Source organism: Rattus rattus, chromosome 9 (assembly GCF_011064425.1).
Source record: "Rattus rattus isolate New Zealand chromosome 9, Rrattus_CSIRO_v1, whole genome shotgun sequence".
Lineage (NCBI taxonomy): Eukaryota > Metazoa > Chordata > Mammalia > Rodentia > Muridae > Rattus > Rattus rattus.
In genome coordinates this window covers 47,053,363-47,070,535 of record NC_046162.1, presented here as the reverse complement: position 1 = coordinate 47,070,535, position 17,173 = coordinate 47,053,363, and the positions used below count along the sequence as shown (strand labels likewise).

Here is a 17,173-nt window from a genome sequence, read left to right as displayed (position 1 = left end):
AACAGCTGGCTGAATCTAGTCAGGGACACTCCTCACCAGACAGACAATCACCAGGCAAATTTCCACATCAGTATTTCCTGGGGAAATGTGGCCACCGAAAGAACTCACACATGCCTCTCAGAGAGAGGTTGTGGGGTTTTTATTTTTGTTTGTTTGTTTTGTTTTGTTTTTTTGCCAGGAGACTCAAGGTTTCTCTGTCAAAAGATACTTCATTAATTGCTTTAATGTAGTCCTCAGAAATGGGACTTGGAAAAGCAAAGAACCAAGCCTGAGCCTCTCCTGCAGATACAGGTTCTTAGAGCACACTATGAACTCCCAGAAACACCTCTGCTAAGACCTGGAAGCTCGTCCCAGCCTTTTGCCCAGAAATATTACTGGTCCATTTTCAGGGCTACTATGGTCCACTTAGAGCAAGTTTGTTACCTGGACCCGAGAGAAGCATCATGTGTTCCCAGAGGCTGGACAGACATTTGATAGTGCTGTCACAGAACCCTTGCCAGGTCTGCCCACTCTACGACCATCTCCTCACCTCAACCTGGCATGTAACATTTTCATTGCTACTCTGTTCTTAAATAGGTCCCAGTAAAAGACAAATTAGCTCCCTTATTTAGACTGGGTTTTACCAAAACCTAGGTATACATTTACTACTGAGGGTGAGGGCTAGTTTAGTCTTTATGACAATCCTGGACTCTCAGTAAGGACCCCACCCCACCATATACTACACACACACACACACACACACACACACACACACACACACACACACACACACACACACAAAGGACTTTAGAAACTTGGTCTTTCACTCAGACTGTGACCATGAGCTCAGTGATTAGACGCCAAAGAGGCCTCACAATTGTCACCCAGACAATAAACAGCCAGCTGACTTGGCTCAGTAGTCCTATGAAGCCTTGGGGCCAAGCCAGATCCCCAAGAACAAGCCACTTTAGGGTACTGATCCTGAAGGATGGGGGGCTGCCTAGGGTCTAGCTGCATCCCCGGGTCTAGCCTGCTGTTCTGCTTCAGTTCATTGCTAACTGGTGCATCTCAGTGGACCAGCAAGTGGGCGGCCCGGAGGAGGCAGCCGGGCAGCCTGCCCCGGGTCAGCATGACTGACCGCTAGTCTAATAGTCTGCTGGAGAGGCAGGACTGTGGGGCCACCTTTCTGAACCTCCATCACCCGCGCGCCTTGCCAAGACCACCGGGCTCGGCGGCCCCTTGGTGGCCCCTGTCATCCACAGCAGCGCGCCCGCCAGCTCCAGAACTCGCACAGGCAACAAGTTCTCGCTTTCCCCCGAGCAGCCACGACGTGCTCAGGAGGCCGGGTAGGAGGAGAACGCTGTCCACGCCCCAGCCCCTCCCCCGCACCCTTCGTCCCCCTAAACGGGAAGGTCTGGAGGGTAGCGGGTGCCCGACCCAGGCCCTGGCCGCTCACCTCCAGCAGTTGCACGTAGCTGGCGGGGAACCAGCCACGGAGCCCGTCGTCCTTCTCGCCTTCCCACCATCCGCCGTCCGGGACCTGAAGCAGCGTGAGCAGCTCGCCCGCAGCGAAGCGCAGCCCCTGGCTGTGCCGCTCCCCAGAGAAGGGGTACAGGGTCCGGCAGCGGGCGCCGGCCATGGCCCTGGCGCCCGGGCTCACAGCACAGCCCACATCCCTGCCGAGCCCCGCGGGCTGGCCAGAGGCTGCGCGGGGTCCCAGGCGCCCGGTGCTCCGGGCTCCCGCGCTCTGGGCGCGCGCCGTGGCGGGGCTGCGCAGGGGTCCCCGGGCTTCCGAGCCAAGCGCGCTGCTTGCAGGGGAGCGGACGCTCGCCAGCAGCGCTGGTTTCGCGGACTCCGCGGGCTCCGGAGAGCGAGCGGCGACGCCCCCGGGCCGGGCGGCTCTGCGGTCCCCCGCGCTGGGCGGGGGGCGGGGCTCAGGAGGAGGAGACCCGGGGGCCGCGGGCTCACGAGACAACTTCCCGGGGCCGCCGCGGCTGGGGACGCCGGAGTGAGCTAAGAGGCGCAACTGCCCCGGGAGGTGGTGCCCGGAGCATCCCCCTCAGCGGGGCTCGTCCGGAGCAAGCGGAGCACGGGAAGACACGGAGGGAGCGCGGTTGGCGGTCGGTGGCCGGGCGGGGACTCTCTCGAGGCGACCAGGGCGGGCCAGGGGCCGGGCCAGACCGGCCACGCCCGCGGAGGGCCGGGCAGTCCCCGGCAGAGGGACTCCCGGGCGACCCCGCCACCCAGAGCAGCTGGAATGGAAACGCCCCTCGGTTCCTCCGGTTTAGATCTGGTGGTGGGTGACAGGCGGCGCTGCCTCCCAGGTGTCTGCAAGGGATTGTGTTTATGACCATTATTGTAGTGCATGAAGCCTGGCTGAACTTGACTCTCAGGAAACTGAACAATGGATAAAGACAGGTTTGAAGCCTGGCGCCGAAGAAGGGAAGCCCAGTGACAGTGTGTCACATCAGAGGAGGATGCGGTGGGGAGATGAGGATAAGTAGTCGGGGTTGGTAGGTTTTGGAATCAGGCTGATGAGGCTAAATATTGGAAAGGTTAAATAAAGGCGAGAGCAAGAACCTTTTTGGCTTTTCGGGAAATGGTTAGAGGGTTGGGACCATGGTCTAGCCCTCCTGAATTCAGGATGGGTCTGCTGAGGGCTATCCACCCATTTAGTCAGCCTCCAGACATTAGCAGGCATTAATTAGAAGGGGTTTGCTGTGTTCCCTGCCCTTGAGACTTTCGTAGACCTCAGGTGCTGAAGAAGCGTACATGAGAGAAAAGGCTCCTTTCTTTGCTAGTTTAAAAATGAAAGTACATATCCTAACTTGTAAATAGCTGGACCCTTCACTGTCGCTGCTATAATCAGTTGACCTACAGTCAATTGAAGACCTACAGTCCAAAATCAAACCATTGTCTCTGCAAACAGGGTGTTACTGAGGAGGAGTCCACCTTCAAACGAAAGTGCATCGGGACTAGATGACAGCGCTCACCTGTCGTCCCAACCCTGTCACATAAGGGTTAGAAGATGATGAGAATCCCAGGCTAGGGTGGTCTGAAAGAAGGACAAGGAGCAAAGGAGGGAGGGACAGAGAGAGAAATATCACTGAAGACTGTATAAAGTTACATTTGAGCTATGAGTATTAATATCAGATTTATCAGATTTGGATCACAGTCCCAAGACACTGTATTATGTATATGCAAATCCTACAAAATCCTCACCATTTCTATGTCTTTACTTCCCTTTCTTCCGCCCCTAGACAGAGTCTTACTTACTATGTAGCCCTAGGAGGCCTGAATCTATGTAGACCAGGCTTATCTCTTAACTCACAGAGATCTGCCTACTTCTGTTTCCTGTCAAGTTTTTTTCCATAAGGAATATACAGTCCATGTTCTTACCAACTCCTTATGCCCCTTGCTTTGTAACTTGTAGAGTTTCCTGTGGCCTATTCAGCAGGAGTAAATCTCTCAGCATGAGCTGATACCCATGACAAAGTCAGTTCAGTATGAGGTACAAAAAGCCTTAAATTCTTGCATATTTGTCTGAGCTTTGAATCAGGTTCCTTTAGTGCGGTGGTCCTCCATCTTGGCAGCACATTAGAACCATTCCTGTAGCTTCTCAAAAGCCCATCCCAGCTTTGAGAGTATCCCCTAAGCCCCAGTCTGCATGGAAGCCATCTCACCGAAGGAGAATCCTGGACAACCTGACAAGGGCACTTACAACTTGTGCTTGTCCAGGAATTAAGGAAAAGCTTCATTCAGTCAGGCTGCGTTAAGAGATGATATAGAAAGCAATAGTTAAATTGGGGGTGAGGTCTTCTACCTGTAACCCCATCATCCAGGAGGCCGAGGCAGAAAAATCACTAGAAAGTTCATGGTCTGCCTGAGTGATATAGTGAGGTCCAGGCCAGTGTGGGTGTGAGTCTGTCTCAAAAAGGACAGAGTAGGAGACAAGACAACAATAACAACAACAACAAAAGCTAAAATACCAATGGGACCGACCAGAATTCAAATACTCTGTCTCAGGTACGTGGCTTTCCGCAAATTATCCAGACTTGATGTTGTGGCCTGATTCAGTAAGAAGAACGGACTGATTTAGGGCTATCTTGCAAAGAAGAGTTCCCATTACAGAAGATTCAGCCTCTAAGGCATCCAGAATTCTTGGCACCGAATAACCTGTCTCAGGCATTCCCACCATGGGTGATGTGGTAAGGTGCACATCAAGAGGGGAGAAACTGAATTCAGAGGATGTGACTTGCCTGCGGTCAAATGGCCAGTCACCACAAAACAAAACTTTAAACTTGGGTTTGGCTTACTGTACCTGACGTGCTGTTTCCTCTAGCTCATTCTGCCTGTCAGGCAATGCATCCACTATGGAGGGATGGGGGTGTGGCTCAGTGATACAGTTGCCTAGCATAAGCAAGGCACTGTGTTCCATCCCCAGGATCATGAGAAAGCAACTTAGACCCTAGGGTTCATACCCAGGAGTAGCTTAGCTTTCTAGAGATAGATGTGGCAAAGCTCACCTACAGAACTTAGGAGTCTGAGGCCAGGCTGGGCTACACAGTCAGACAAAGAGGACAGGAAGAAAGGGGAGGGCGATGGAAGAGGAGAGGAAGGGAGGGGAGGCATAAAGAGAAAGAAAAGAGACAGGAAGGAAGGGCTGTAAGGGGCAATGTGTGGCATCAGTCAGGGTAGAGATAAGACTAGAAGAGCAGAGAGAGGCAATAATGTCCAAAAGAGAAGTGGAGGGCAGGAATGGTGATTCAGGCTGAGGCAGGACCGTTGTCTTGAGTTTGAACTCAGACTGGGCTACACACCAAGATGCTATCTCCAAAAGAAACGGAAGCCAAGGGAGCTAACTGCGGGTGCAGCTCAGTGCTGAGCATCCAGCTAAGTTGGCAGAGCGCTTGCCTCAGATGCACGGAGCCCAAGATTTCTTCCCAGCACCTCCTGCACCCCGTGTGCTGGTGCACACTTACAATCCCAGCACTCAGGAGACGAAAGCAGGAAGGCTACAAGTTGAAGATCGGCCGGAAGTATAAAGTGAGACTGTTTCAGAAAACGAAGGCCTGCATGCTCAGCGTGTGCAAAGGCTTAATCTTAGCGCAAAGGAAAAGGGGAAGGAGGGAGAGAGGGAAGAAAAACATACGCCCATGCAAGACCTGTATGCCAGTATAGCAGAATAACACTAAACACGGAAGTGCCCCACATGCCTGCTGCTTCATGCCTGATAGAACTCAGGGCTTCTATCTGCCCAACGTGCCATAGAATGGTTACTGGGCTTCAAAAAGAATGCAGTGCCAACTCGCACCCCGGCATGGACAAACTTCAAAGCTATTACCCGAAAGCTTCCAGATGTGAAAGGCCATGAATTCTATGATTTCTTTATGTGAAATGTCCCCAGAGGCGGATCCATAGAGACAGTAAATAGATTGGTGGTTGCCTGGGGACAAGAGTAAGCAAAGAAACACAAGGTTTCTTTTGGGGTAGTGAAAATGCTCCCAAATTAGATTATAGTAACGATTGCACAATCTGGTCAGTCACTAGACTGCACACTTGAAACAAATAGATTTTTGGAAAGTAAAGTGCATCTCAAAGCTGTAACATAAAACAAAAATAAATGCAGATGAAGGCTCCCTTCACCTAGTCAGTATTTTTCTCCACCTCTGAATACCAGTTCATTCAGCAACAGCCCAGGGAGCTGTTGAGTCCTCTCTGTAAGCTGGGCATTGTGGCACACGCCTATGACGCCAGCGCTTGGGATGCTGAGGCTTGAAGATCATGAGTTTGAGGACAGCCTAGGCTATATTGCGATGTCAGGTCAACCTGTTCTATGTAGCATGACCCTATCTCTAAATCAAATGAAGTACATGACATTCTGATCTTAAGAAATAGAAACACGAAGAATTCCTTAAGAATGGTTAATGATTGCCTCAGTCCATTTTGCCTCACTATTTTAAAACAAAACAAAAACAAAAACCAAACAGCGGAGTCTGGATAGAGAGAGAAGTGGGGGTGCATATATTTGTAATACCAGCACTTAAGAGACGGAGGCAGGAGGGTTGCCATGAATTTGAGGCCAGCTTGGCTTATGTAGTGAGTTTGGGGTCAGCTAGCACTACAGAATAGGACCTGTCTCAAAAGGGAGATAAGAAGGAGGGGGTTCAAAAAGGAAGGGAGGAAGGGAAGGGAGGAAAGACAGAGAGACAGAGACAGGGAGACACAGAGAGAGAGACAGAGACAGAGAGAGGGAGAGGGAGGGAGAGAAAGAGAAGGAGAGAGATTTTTGTTCACAAGTCTCACCGAAGTTGAGAGATTGCATCTGGTGACTCTGGGGAGGTGACATCGGAGATAACGTTCCAGACAGGATAGAAAGGGAAAGGGTGTATGAGAGAACACAGTAAGAGAAAGAGCCAAGGAAGCCAAACCCAACTTAGAGCAACAGCCAGCCCTGATGCTAAGCAGTCGCCGCCTCACCTACCTTCAACAAACCCGTGCTGGGGGCTGGGGAGCTGGCTCAGCAGGCAGAGGTGCTGGCTGCTAACATGTAATCTCTGGGATCCACGTGGTGGAAGGGAATTTTCCCCTGATCTTCACATGCTCAACATGACATCTGAACACCTACTCACAATGAATAAATAAATGTAATAAAAACAAACAACAAATGTTTATACTGGGCTGGGGCTGCCTCTCTAGAACAGCACTTGCCTTGCAGGCATGATGCCAGAGATTCAGTCCCCAGAACTTGAAAAAAAGTGAATATCCACACCTGGCAGAGAAGAGAAGTACTGTGAACGGTGGTTCTCCTGGGGCAAGGCTTAATCACCACATTCCAGATGAGCTGGCCTCTGTGTGGCTACCTCAAATGTGGAAAGACCAATTATGTTTTGTGGTAGTGGGCTACAGTGTTAACTCTCATTCCTATTATACTAAAAAGAGTTTAACTTAATGGAATGTTAGCTGCTGTTAGCTGGACGTGGTGGCACACGTTTTAATGCCAGCACATTGGAGGCAGAAGCAGGTGGAGTTCTCTGAGTCTGTGAGTTCAAGTCTAGTCTAGTCTACAGGTTAGTAAGACTCTGTGTGTGTGTGTGTGTGTGTGTGTGTGTGTGTGTGTGTGTGTGTGTGTGAGAGAGAGAGAGAGAGAGAGAGAGAGAGAGAGAGAGAGAGAGAGATTGACTTTTTGATCATCAAGAAAAGCAAGGCAGAGTCCAAGGAGACATCAGTGTACTCTCATCTATAGTTAAGGTAGAAACAAAGCAAAAAATATACTGTAGGCATAATGCTATTGTGCCATTGTGCACTGTGTAAAGACTATTCTTGTATTATTCAAATGCTGATTTCTCTGCCCCCATGTCTGGTTGCATCTGGCTACAACATTATAATACTTATTCTAAATATCTCCTGCCTCAATGTTGTGTAAGGTTTGCTCCCCATTTATTCTCTGATTTGTCAATAAAAGTTGATCAACCAGTGACTGAGCAGGAAAGAGAATAGGGCTGGACTTCCTCTCAGTCAGGGTAAAGAGAAGAAGTGAAAATTTGCCACAGGGGAGGTGGGAGAGGAGTCCAGGAGACACCATGAGAAAATACCTGGAGCCCAGAGAACCAGATCAGTACTAAAATGCAAATATCGCTGGGATTTTGACTGGGAGGAAGCCAGACTACCTTAGAGAATTAAAGTAAAGTGATACTGCTCAGTTGTTGTGCCCTTAAAACTTGTTAAATGAACACAATGTTCCAGTCTCAATTATTCGGGAGCTAGTTGGGTTAAGAGGAAAACTGCAACAAACACTTATTTAAAAGCCACTAATAATATACTGGGATAATGTGTTCTAGGTGGAATTTCCACACACTAAGAATCACAGCCCTTGGGAGCACTGATAGTACTTCACGAAACTGAACAGGGACATCCTCTACGACCCATCACTTCTCTTTCTAGAAGACACCAAACTGGGACATGCTCATAAACTCACCAAGCTATGAGGCTGTCACCCTTGCTGTCCACTTCTGGGTCTTTGGGAGACACTTACCCGAACCATAGCACATGTCAGCAACTTAGAGCAGGACCATTCAGCCAGCTCCAGATCAGAAACAATCTGATATCTGTTAGCAGTGGAATGTATACCCCGGGAAGAGTTCGTACAGTGGAGAACTCCATAATTGATGAAGAGCAATCACTGCCACAGAGACAGGATGAATCCCACACATGGATCGTGGGTCAAGGAAAGCTGGACATTCAAGAATTTATACAGGGTGGCGTGACTCAGGACATTCCTAGAAGTCTGGATAGTGGATAACTGGGGGACAGCCATGAAGATGATGGTGACATCGCTGCAGGGCATTTGGGAAGGTTCAGAGACGGCTCTCTCCTTGCACAGAGCCCAGGTCAACCTCTAATTACTATTTTTTCTCCTTCGGTCTCCTATGTTCTGGAGCTACATGTGTGCACTAACACACTTGGGTAATTATTGCTTAAATTTATTATATTTTATTTGTTTGGTGTGTGTGTGTGTGTGTGTGTGTGTGTGTGTGTGTGTGTACATGTGTGCTGAGGCACAGGGTATGAAGGTCAGAGGACAATTTTGGTAGTTGATTCTCTCCACCTTGTGGGTCTTGGGGATTGAACTCAGGTTTTCAGCCTTGGTGGCAAGTGGTTCTACCTGCTGAGCCATCTCGCCTACCTGTACATGATGTAGCTCAACCATTCTATCCTCCCTGGTACATTCATTTGTGGGGATGCTACATTTTAATGCAATTTATTAAACAAACAAAGAATATTGTCCCTGCATCAAAGAACTGTGATAAAAACCATGTCCAAAAGGAACTTGGGGAGAAAAAGGTTTATTTCAATTTACAGTTTATAATTCATCACTGAACGAAGTCAGAGCAGTAACTCAAGACAGGGACCTAGAGGCGGGAGCTGAAGCGGAGAGAATGGAGGCTGCCTATTGGCTTGCTCAACTTGCATTTTGACTCACCCAGGACCACTCACCCGGGCTCCATTCCCAGGGGGCCAGGCCCTCCCACGTTAATCATTAACTAAGAAAATGTCCCATTGACTTGCTTACAGGTAATCCAATGGAGGTGTTTTCTCAATTGAGAGTCCCTCTTGTCAGATGAGCCTAGCTTGTGTCAAGTTAACCTAAAAACAGTCAACCTAAATGGAGATGGTAGAGAGAGGGTCACAAGCATGTAATCCATGCACTTCTCCCATTAAGCCATCCAAATACCACAAATAATATAATATGAGCATATGTATTTTACATTCTAAACATAATTCCACTATAAACATGATTTTATTTAGACATAATAAAAATAGATATTTCTTGAAGATTTATTTTACTTTTTTTTTTTTTTTTTTTTTTTTTTTTTTTTGAGATGAGACATCAACTGTGTAGCACTCCTGGCCTGGCCCTCACTGTATAAATGAGGCTGGCCTTGAACACTCAGAGATCCCTTGCCTCTACCTCCAGGGTGCTGGAATAAGTCATGGGCCACCGTGCCCAGCAAATTCATATCTTGGAATCATAATTTTGGAGAAAGAAATGGACGTGGTGTGTGATAGCTCATGCTTGCCATCCCAGCATGTGGGAAGCTGATGCAGGAGGATTGCTGCAAACTCCAGACCAGTCTAGGTTATACAGGGGCTCTGACTCAGTAAAGCATAGTGAGGCAAAACAAAACAGAGGGCCTGGTCTGTTCCCTACTTGGAATACAGGAGGAAGTTGGCACTGGGCGTTGTAAAGAAATCATAGTGCCCCACCCTCCCTGCCTCCACTGGAACCTCAACCAGATGGTCCAACTCAAGATCCTAAAAACTTGTGTGTGTAAAATCACTGTGGGGGACCAGCATCATGGCTGCTTCTCTCCAACACCTATCTTTAGTAGGTTCAGGAACTCAGATGCCCTCTTCTGGGCTCTGAGAGTACTTGCATGCACTAACACACACACACATACACACACACACACACACCCACACACACACATACACACACACACCATACATACGCATGTGCATAAGTGAATGCACATATACACACACACCATGAATTCTAGGCCATCCAGGGCTATGCGAAGAGAACACCGCCGTCTGTAAGGTGGTAACCTTTCTATTGCTGTCTTATTTGGCAAGTCCCATCACTTCTTAAAATTAGTCAGGTTCAGTGGCTTAGCCTTGTGACCCCAGCTCTCGGGAGGACAACCTTGAACATCCTTTTTTTCTTGCCACTACCTCCCAAAGGCTGAGGTTGCATGATCATCTGCCATCATACCAACCTTGGTGAAAATCTTACTTGGCTGCGTTGTGGCCTGGGATGAGCAACCCTTTGAACTTTGAACATTTCTAACCTTCCCACATCCTGCCCACCTATGAGGAAGTCAGGAGGCCTCAAGGTTGGAATTCCTTCCTCAGGTAGATAGACAGGTGTAACTGGATGGATCTAAGTTGCCTGCTAGAGTGGCAACCAGACAGCTTTTCACTTCATTATAATCTCATCCACATGCCACATGAACTTTGCCACTACCTCAACCCCTATAACAGCCAAGGACTGCAGGAACAGTTAAAAAGAAAAAGGGAAAGGAGTCCCACCCATTTTCAGAAAATACATGAATTTCCTCCCCTTTATTATCCCATCTCCTTCTCTGATTTTCTTACTTGGCATTGTACAACCCTGGCCCTCCATCCCCAAGGGTTGAAAAGTTGATTTTTTCACCCTCGTTTTCTTTTCTTACCTTGTTCTCAAGTGTTGATTTGTGAGAGCCAGGCATGAAGCTACAAGCCTGGAATCCCAGCACTTGAAAGAAGGAAGCAAGGCCAGGAGTTCTACATATCAATGTTGAGGCTAGCCTGGGCTACCTAAGAATCTGTCTCAACAAACAAACAAACAAACAAACAAACAGTTGATCTGTGAGTCTGCCTCTTCCCTATTTTGCCTATCCTTGGAAGAATCAATGTCTACACTTCTCACTTGGTTTTCTGGTCTTACTGGCCCAATGATTCCCTGAGGGAGAAAGAGTGAACCTAGAGAGCAAACACTGGTAATAACTGTACTCATAAAACAGAATATGTTTCAAGGAGCCCAGGAGGTTCCTATTGCCTTGTAGATAGAAAAGGGGCAAAACAAGTAAAGATTGGTGGGGTTGGTTGGAAGATAGCTTGCCCAGCAAGGACCAGGCCCTGACTTCAGACCCAAACATACACATAAGGAAGTGGAAAAAGGACTGGACATTTCAGTTACTTACCTTCTAAGGTGGAGACAGAGTCAAGGCAATCAAAAAGGAACCTGTAGTCACTAGCAAGCAACCAAGGGTCACTCCCAGTGGTTAAGGCCCAGAAAGTGCCATTATCTTTCTGACTGATGCCATTTGGAACTTTGGCTGTTACCTCACTGACTCCGATTTCTGTGGCCAGTTAAGCAGCTGCAGGGTGGTAGCAGGAATTTTAGCTTGAGTGACTCCAATTTGATTTGATTTGTTTGTTTGTTTGTGGGGAGGGGTGGTCTATTGGGGCAGTACAGGAGTCTAACCTAAAGCAATGGCCTGTGATTTTACTTGGCAGAATTATTAACGGATTAATGAAGAAAAATAAAGAATGATAGAAACTGGAGAGACAGAAGATAAGAACTGAAGAGGAGTCTAGGGAGAGAGGGAAAAATCCACTTTCTTATTTCCCTCACATGAGAACTCTAAGGGCAGGACAAATTCCAGCCTCAAGGGTTCTCCTCCTAAGGGGGTGACTGAAAACTTGGATGAACTAAATTAGTTGTGGGGCCAAAAATAACACCAAGAAGTTAAAGTCTGGGCATAAGGGTGTGGCTTGTTGGTAGAGACTTGTCTAGTATGTGGGAGGCCCTGGGTTCAATCCACAATACTATCAAAAAAATGAGAGAAATTAAGTTGTCTTTTGAGTATTATTGCCTGGAGCAGAACACACACACACACACACACACACACACACACACACACACACACACACACACACGGGTGTGGCTTCCAGATCATTTCTATCCTACTCAGCCAAAAGGATAGAAGGATAGAAACCGGATTTCCCCTGAGGAGAAATTAACAAGAGACACTCCAACAAGGCTCAGAGCAGACAGAGACCAAGCCACAGAAAAGTCTGTAGTGTCAGGATTCAGGTCCAACTTGAGGACCTTTTTAACATTATGTGAAGCATGAAAAATGTCTGCCCAAGAGCTCTCAGAAGCGCTGAGGCCATTTCAGCAGCTCATGAGAACCGCTGTCTATCGGGGCCTTTGGCTGACACATCCTCTAAGCTTGCAAAACAGCGCTGAATAGCCTTGTCTGTTCCTTGAAGCTTCCATCCTTGTCCCTCTCCATCAGGGCATTCCTAACCCCTTTTGCAGGGGCACCGGGCTGAAGCTGTTGCTTTCGTTTGTAGCTGACTCACCTCTACCAAGGAGGAAGAAAGGTTGGGTAGCTTTGGTTGACAGGAATCCCTGGAGGAATCTTGAGGTTCCAAAATGAAACTAAAACACCAAGGAATGAATGACCCGGTAGCAGGTTCTTCACTTTTTCCTGTGAAAGACAGAGCTGGCTGACGAGGGCTGTCAGAAATAGACTGGCTCTTTCTCTGAACAAAACCCTACCACAAGGCTCCATTCTTCTGGAAGCTAAAAATAAATCCAGAATTAATCACAACAGAGAAGGAACCATCACTTCAACAACTATAATTAGCCCCATTTATTAATGACGATTCAAATAATGAGGCTCATCCCAGTCCCAACTTTTTTGCTTACTAATTACACGCCCATGGTAAGTGGCTGCACCCTTTAGGCCTCAGCTGCAGAACACGCTTTTGGTACCTGTTGTCCAAAGCTGTGAAGGAGATGCAGAAGCCTTGCAGGAAGGTCAAGGGTTGGCTTTCTGGATCATTCGAGGTGTGTGGAGATCGATTCAGACCAGAAGAAATGTCTTGAATTAAAACCCCTGAATTAAAAAGCCGACACCGTCTATGGAAACTTCCAGATCTGGCAGGTAAGGAGGTAAAGAATGTTAACAGTAAAAACAAACAAAAGTCCAAACACCAAACAATTCCTAACCCAAAGGAGCCAAATAAGAATGACCAAGGACTGGAAACACAGAATTAGATTCCTCCCAATTCCAAATTTCATGATAAGAGTTTGATGAAGTTTTTGTAGTAATAGAACAAAGAAAGTCATACATAAAGACACTAAAAAATACACTGGGGAAACATGAGGTAGGTGGGCTAAAGCAAAGTGGATGCTTCTAAGTGGAAAAAAATCTGATGACACTCTTAGCACATTGGTTGGCGGGGGCTTGGGCATGGGTCTGTTTTCAATTCCAAAGTATTTACCTAACAAAGATGTTAAACTCACAAAGAGGAGAGATAAGTGGCTGAGGAAGATGAAAAATACCCCAACATAATTTGAGCATGGACTCGAAACATTCCAATCTACCCACAATCATCGCATTTCTAATCGGCTAGTTAGACTTGCAGAAGGTTTAGTGGAAATTGTAGTTTCCGTTAACAAAGAAAAGCATTTTTGCTCTCTTGTGTCTTTGAAAGCAAGCTGGGGAGGAAATACAATGTAGCACTCCTTTTGGCTCCCCCAGCAGGCTTCCCTTGCTAGACAAAGGTTTTTCAAGCCTTTCCATAGTCATGCGAAGGTGAGACAGATGAGCTGCAGGGACTGCCACATGGGGACCTGTAGATTGGGAGCAGCAGCTGCTCTGCCCACTGTCCCAAGCTGCAAAATCTCACAGAACCAACATCTGTAAGGAGTCCATCTACAAGACACAAGCTGTTAGCCATTGTCATCGAATTTTGTAAAACTCTTCTATTCTAGATTAACGATTGCAGTTCTAGAAATTGGGTTGCCAGAATTAAAAAAACCTCTTTCTTAGATTCCTAACCCTCTACTCTATTGACGCCCCTCCCCCCATAATGACCGCCTCTAGAGAGGCTTATCAATCACCCTTATTTTTTAACTTACCACTCCCCATGTTTACTTCTAGGTACCCCTAACAATGGGTAACCACTGGCCCCCAAGGTAAACTTTTCAACCCCAGGAGTGGGTTCTGATTCTTACATCCAACACCTCCTTTGTCAATTTGTCTTCAGAATAAGTTCACACTGACCTCACATTGTGGGTTCCCTTATGTCTTTCCTTCCCACTGACTATACATCAGCGGCTGTCTTGGGTTTCTAGTGTTGTGATAAACATGATATCCAGAAGCAACTTGAAAAGTGAAAGTCTTATTTTACCTTACAGCTTAGAGTCCTTCATGAAGGGTAGGGGGGAAGGAACTCTGGACAGGAACCTGGAGACAGGAACCGAAGCAGAGACCACGGAGCAACTGTGCTTACCGGCGCTCAGTCTACTTTCTTATACAGAACCACCTGTCCAGGGGTCACACAGCCCACACACCCTCTCACACGAAAATGTCCTACAGACTTGCCGACATAATCTGATGGAGGCCTTTTTTTCAGCCTAGGTTCCTCTTCTCACACAACTCCAGTTTGGGTCTAGTTGACAAAATGTCAACTGGGACCGGCCCCTTTAAACAGAGTGTGGATTCTCCAACAGGATTCCCCCTACACTTCTTTCTCTCTCATCCTTTTCTACTTCCCATCCCACCTTGAGCAACCCCGCCTTGGCCATCTCCACTGCATTCCTGGCATCCATGCCCCTGATTCCATTTTGAGTGAGTTTTTTGAGGCATTCTCCCTGCTCTGGAAGCTCATCTGTTCCTACCAACCATAAGATGGATTTCTAAGAGCCTCTGGCACTAAGTAGAGACTTTACCACAGTTCCTACATTAAGTGCCCCTTAAAAGAACCTGTAGAGACACCCCTCTTCCTCTCAGGGGGTGCCAAACCTCCTCAGAATGGAACCCCCTTCTTCCACATGGACCAAAAACTAGAACCTTTGACTTCCAAATTCAAAGAGATTTTGAACTTTCCCTCGAGTGCAATGGAGAGGGGGCTGAGGATCCCAACACTCAGGCTCTGATGAATACCTCCATCCCCATCCTGTCAACTGCTGTCCTCTCTTTCCTCTCCTTGCCCCATCTTTCAGGTTCCCTTCTCCATAAGATCCTGACCTCCTGATGCACACAGACATGAGCCACCATCCTCCCTCCCTGGCCCTAGCCTCTAACCTTCCCTGCTCACGCCCCTCTCATCCCCACTACACATGATTCTCATTCCTCCCTCCTTTCACACTATCCCACTCCGAGAGATCACCAGACCTGAGGGCCCCGCACACATTTTTTTCTTCTCTCCCCTGTCAATGTCTCTCAAATAAGAAATCTTTTAGGCCCACTTGGCTCTGATTCTAATGCCCGTTGCGAAGAATCCCCATGCCTTACAAGTCCTTTGACTTAACCTGGCATGATAGTTATGGCACCCCGACTTCCACCCTCTCCTCCGAGGACATGGGACATTATCTGGATGGCAGGCAGCTCAGGTACACACCAATGGGACACTTTTCTAGACTAGGATAGGGATCATAAACCAACCTGTGCTGTGAAGTCCCACACGTGGACTCTCAGTGGCTTTACCAACCCAGTTCAAATAATGTCTGAGGAGGCCCAGAGAAGGGAATTGGCGAATAGGACCCAAGTACATAATATGTATGACAGTGTCATAATAAAATCCATTATTATGTATAATTAATATATGTCAATAAAAGGGGTGTGGTTTGGTTTTGGTTATTGAAAGAAAGGGCTTGGGGCATAGCTCAGTCGTAGAGCACCTGCCTAGAACGAGTAAACCCTGAGGGCTGCAAATGCATATTTCAAGTGCCATAGCTAGAACTGTATCATTAAGCTCTTATGTTGTGGGTAATAGCTGCAGATGCAGCACATCCATAGAGCTCTGGGACGGACTCCTGGAACCCTACGAAAAAAAATTATGAACACAGAGGTTAGTAATGCGCATGAGTAGACATCGTGAATGGATTCATGATTGGACAAAGCCGTGAGGAAAGCTGGGCAGAGACAAGTGAGGAGATCCCAGACTGGGCTTAAGTGACATCAGTACCAATCCCAGTTCTGCCTTCCTGAAAAAATCTTCAGCTTCCTCATCTGCAAACGGGGGCAAAACATCTGCTCTCTACATCCCACAGGCCCACCAGGCAACCAACGCAAGCAGTGCAGAGGGAAAGACTTCATTCAAACCTCAGTATTGTGGATGTGGCCCGGCATCTGTCCCGGCTTTAGTGCCAGGGATTGAACCTACGACCTGAGGCATTCGAAGCATGCTCTCTACCCCTGGCCTATGCCTCACCGCTGATTTAATCCACTATAAAAAGTCAACTCAGTGTGGAATAATATTTTCTAAGACCTTCATCACCAGGAGGGGTAAGAGGTTCCAAGTTACGTCCAGTGTTTGTGAGTCGAATGAAGAGTTTTGATTACCGTGCAAATTCATTTACGTGGGAACAACTCATTTCCTAACTGAAATTAAATGAGATGATTGAATGTTGGTTACCTGGGAGAAGAGGCTGGGGATGGAGCAAGGAGGTTGGGAAGAGAATTGATTTTCTTTATAAATCTTGTCATTGACTTATTGGCTACGATGAGCTCAAATTACCTTGGCAATCTAAAAGAGATTAAGTATTCATAATACAAGAGAAAGGGGAAGCGAAGATGCTGTGTGCCTTTACCAGATCACTTTGCATATTATCATCTTTAGCCTGTGGTAGGTGAGTTTCTCCTACTGCTTTCCCGCTCTCCATGGGCAGAGGCTGCTGGCTGCCCCATATCCTTATAAGGCTACTAGAACCCTGACCTCTGACCTCACCCCAATCTTCTGTTTAAAAAACGTCTTACAGAAGCTTCTTGTAATAACTGATATTAGATCAAGGCATCCAATGATATCCATGGAGGATCCTTTAATGTCCACACAAATATTTTTAGCTGAATACCTTCAATGCAGTATCCTAGTCTAATGCGATCCCAGGGGGCAAATGGAGACCTGGGCAAGCCAGCCATCCCCCAACATCTCCCTATCCACACCTCACTATGAAGCTTTGCCTTATGTTTCTCTGGGGCAGTGGGCATCACACCACTAGCATTTCACCAGGTTTACCGGAAGCTTGTGAAAAAGTCAGGTACTGAAAGCTTGCGGAGGCCGCCCACCAGTCTGTAGAATGCTCGCCCAGTATGGGTGTGAAACTGTGAGCTAGCACCCCAGTACCCTA

General features: G+C 47.5%; 1 protein-coding gene across 1 annotated transcript in view; it reads right to left on the bottom strand.

The window, feature by feature from the left end:
• The window catches only part of Gas7 (growth arrest specific 7), a 227,564-nt gene extending 225,430 nt beyond the window's left edge, over positions 1–2,134 (bottom strand). Inside the window, exon 1 of the mRNA XM_032913742.1 lies at positions 1,436–2,134. Within this exon, the coding sequence (XP_032769633.1) occupies positions 1,436–1,618 (183 nt within the window). The 5' untranslated portion in view covers positions 1,619–2,134. The remainder of the gene's footprint in view (positions 1–1,435) is intronic.
• Between the last annotated feature and the right edge of the window lie 15,039 nt (positions 2,135–17,173).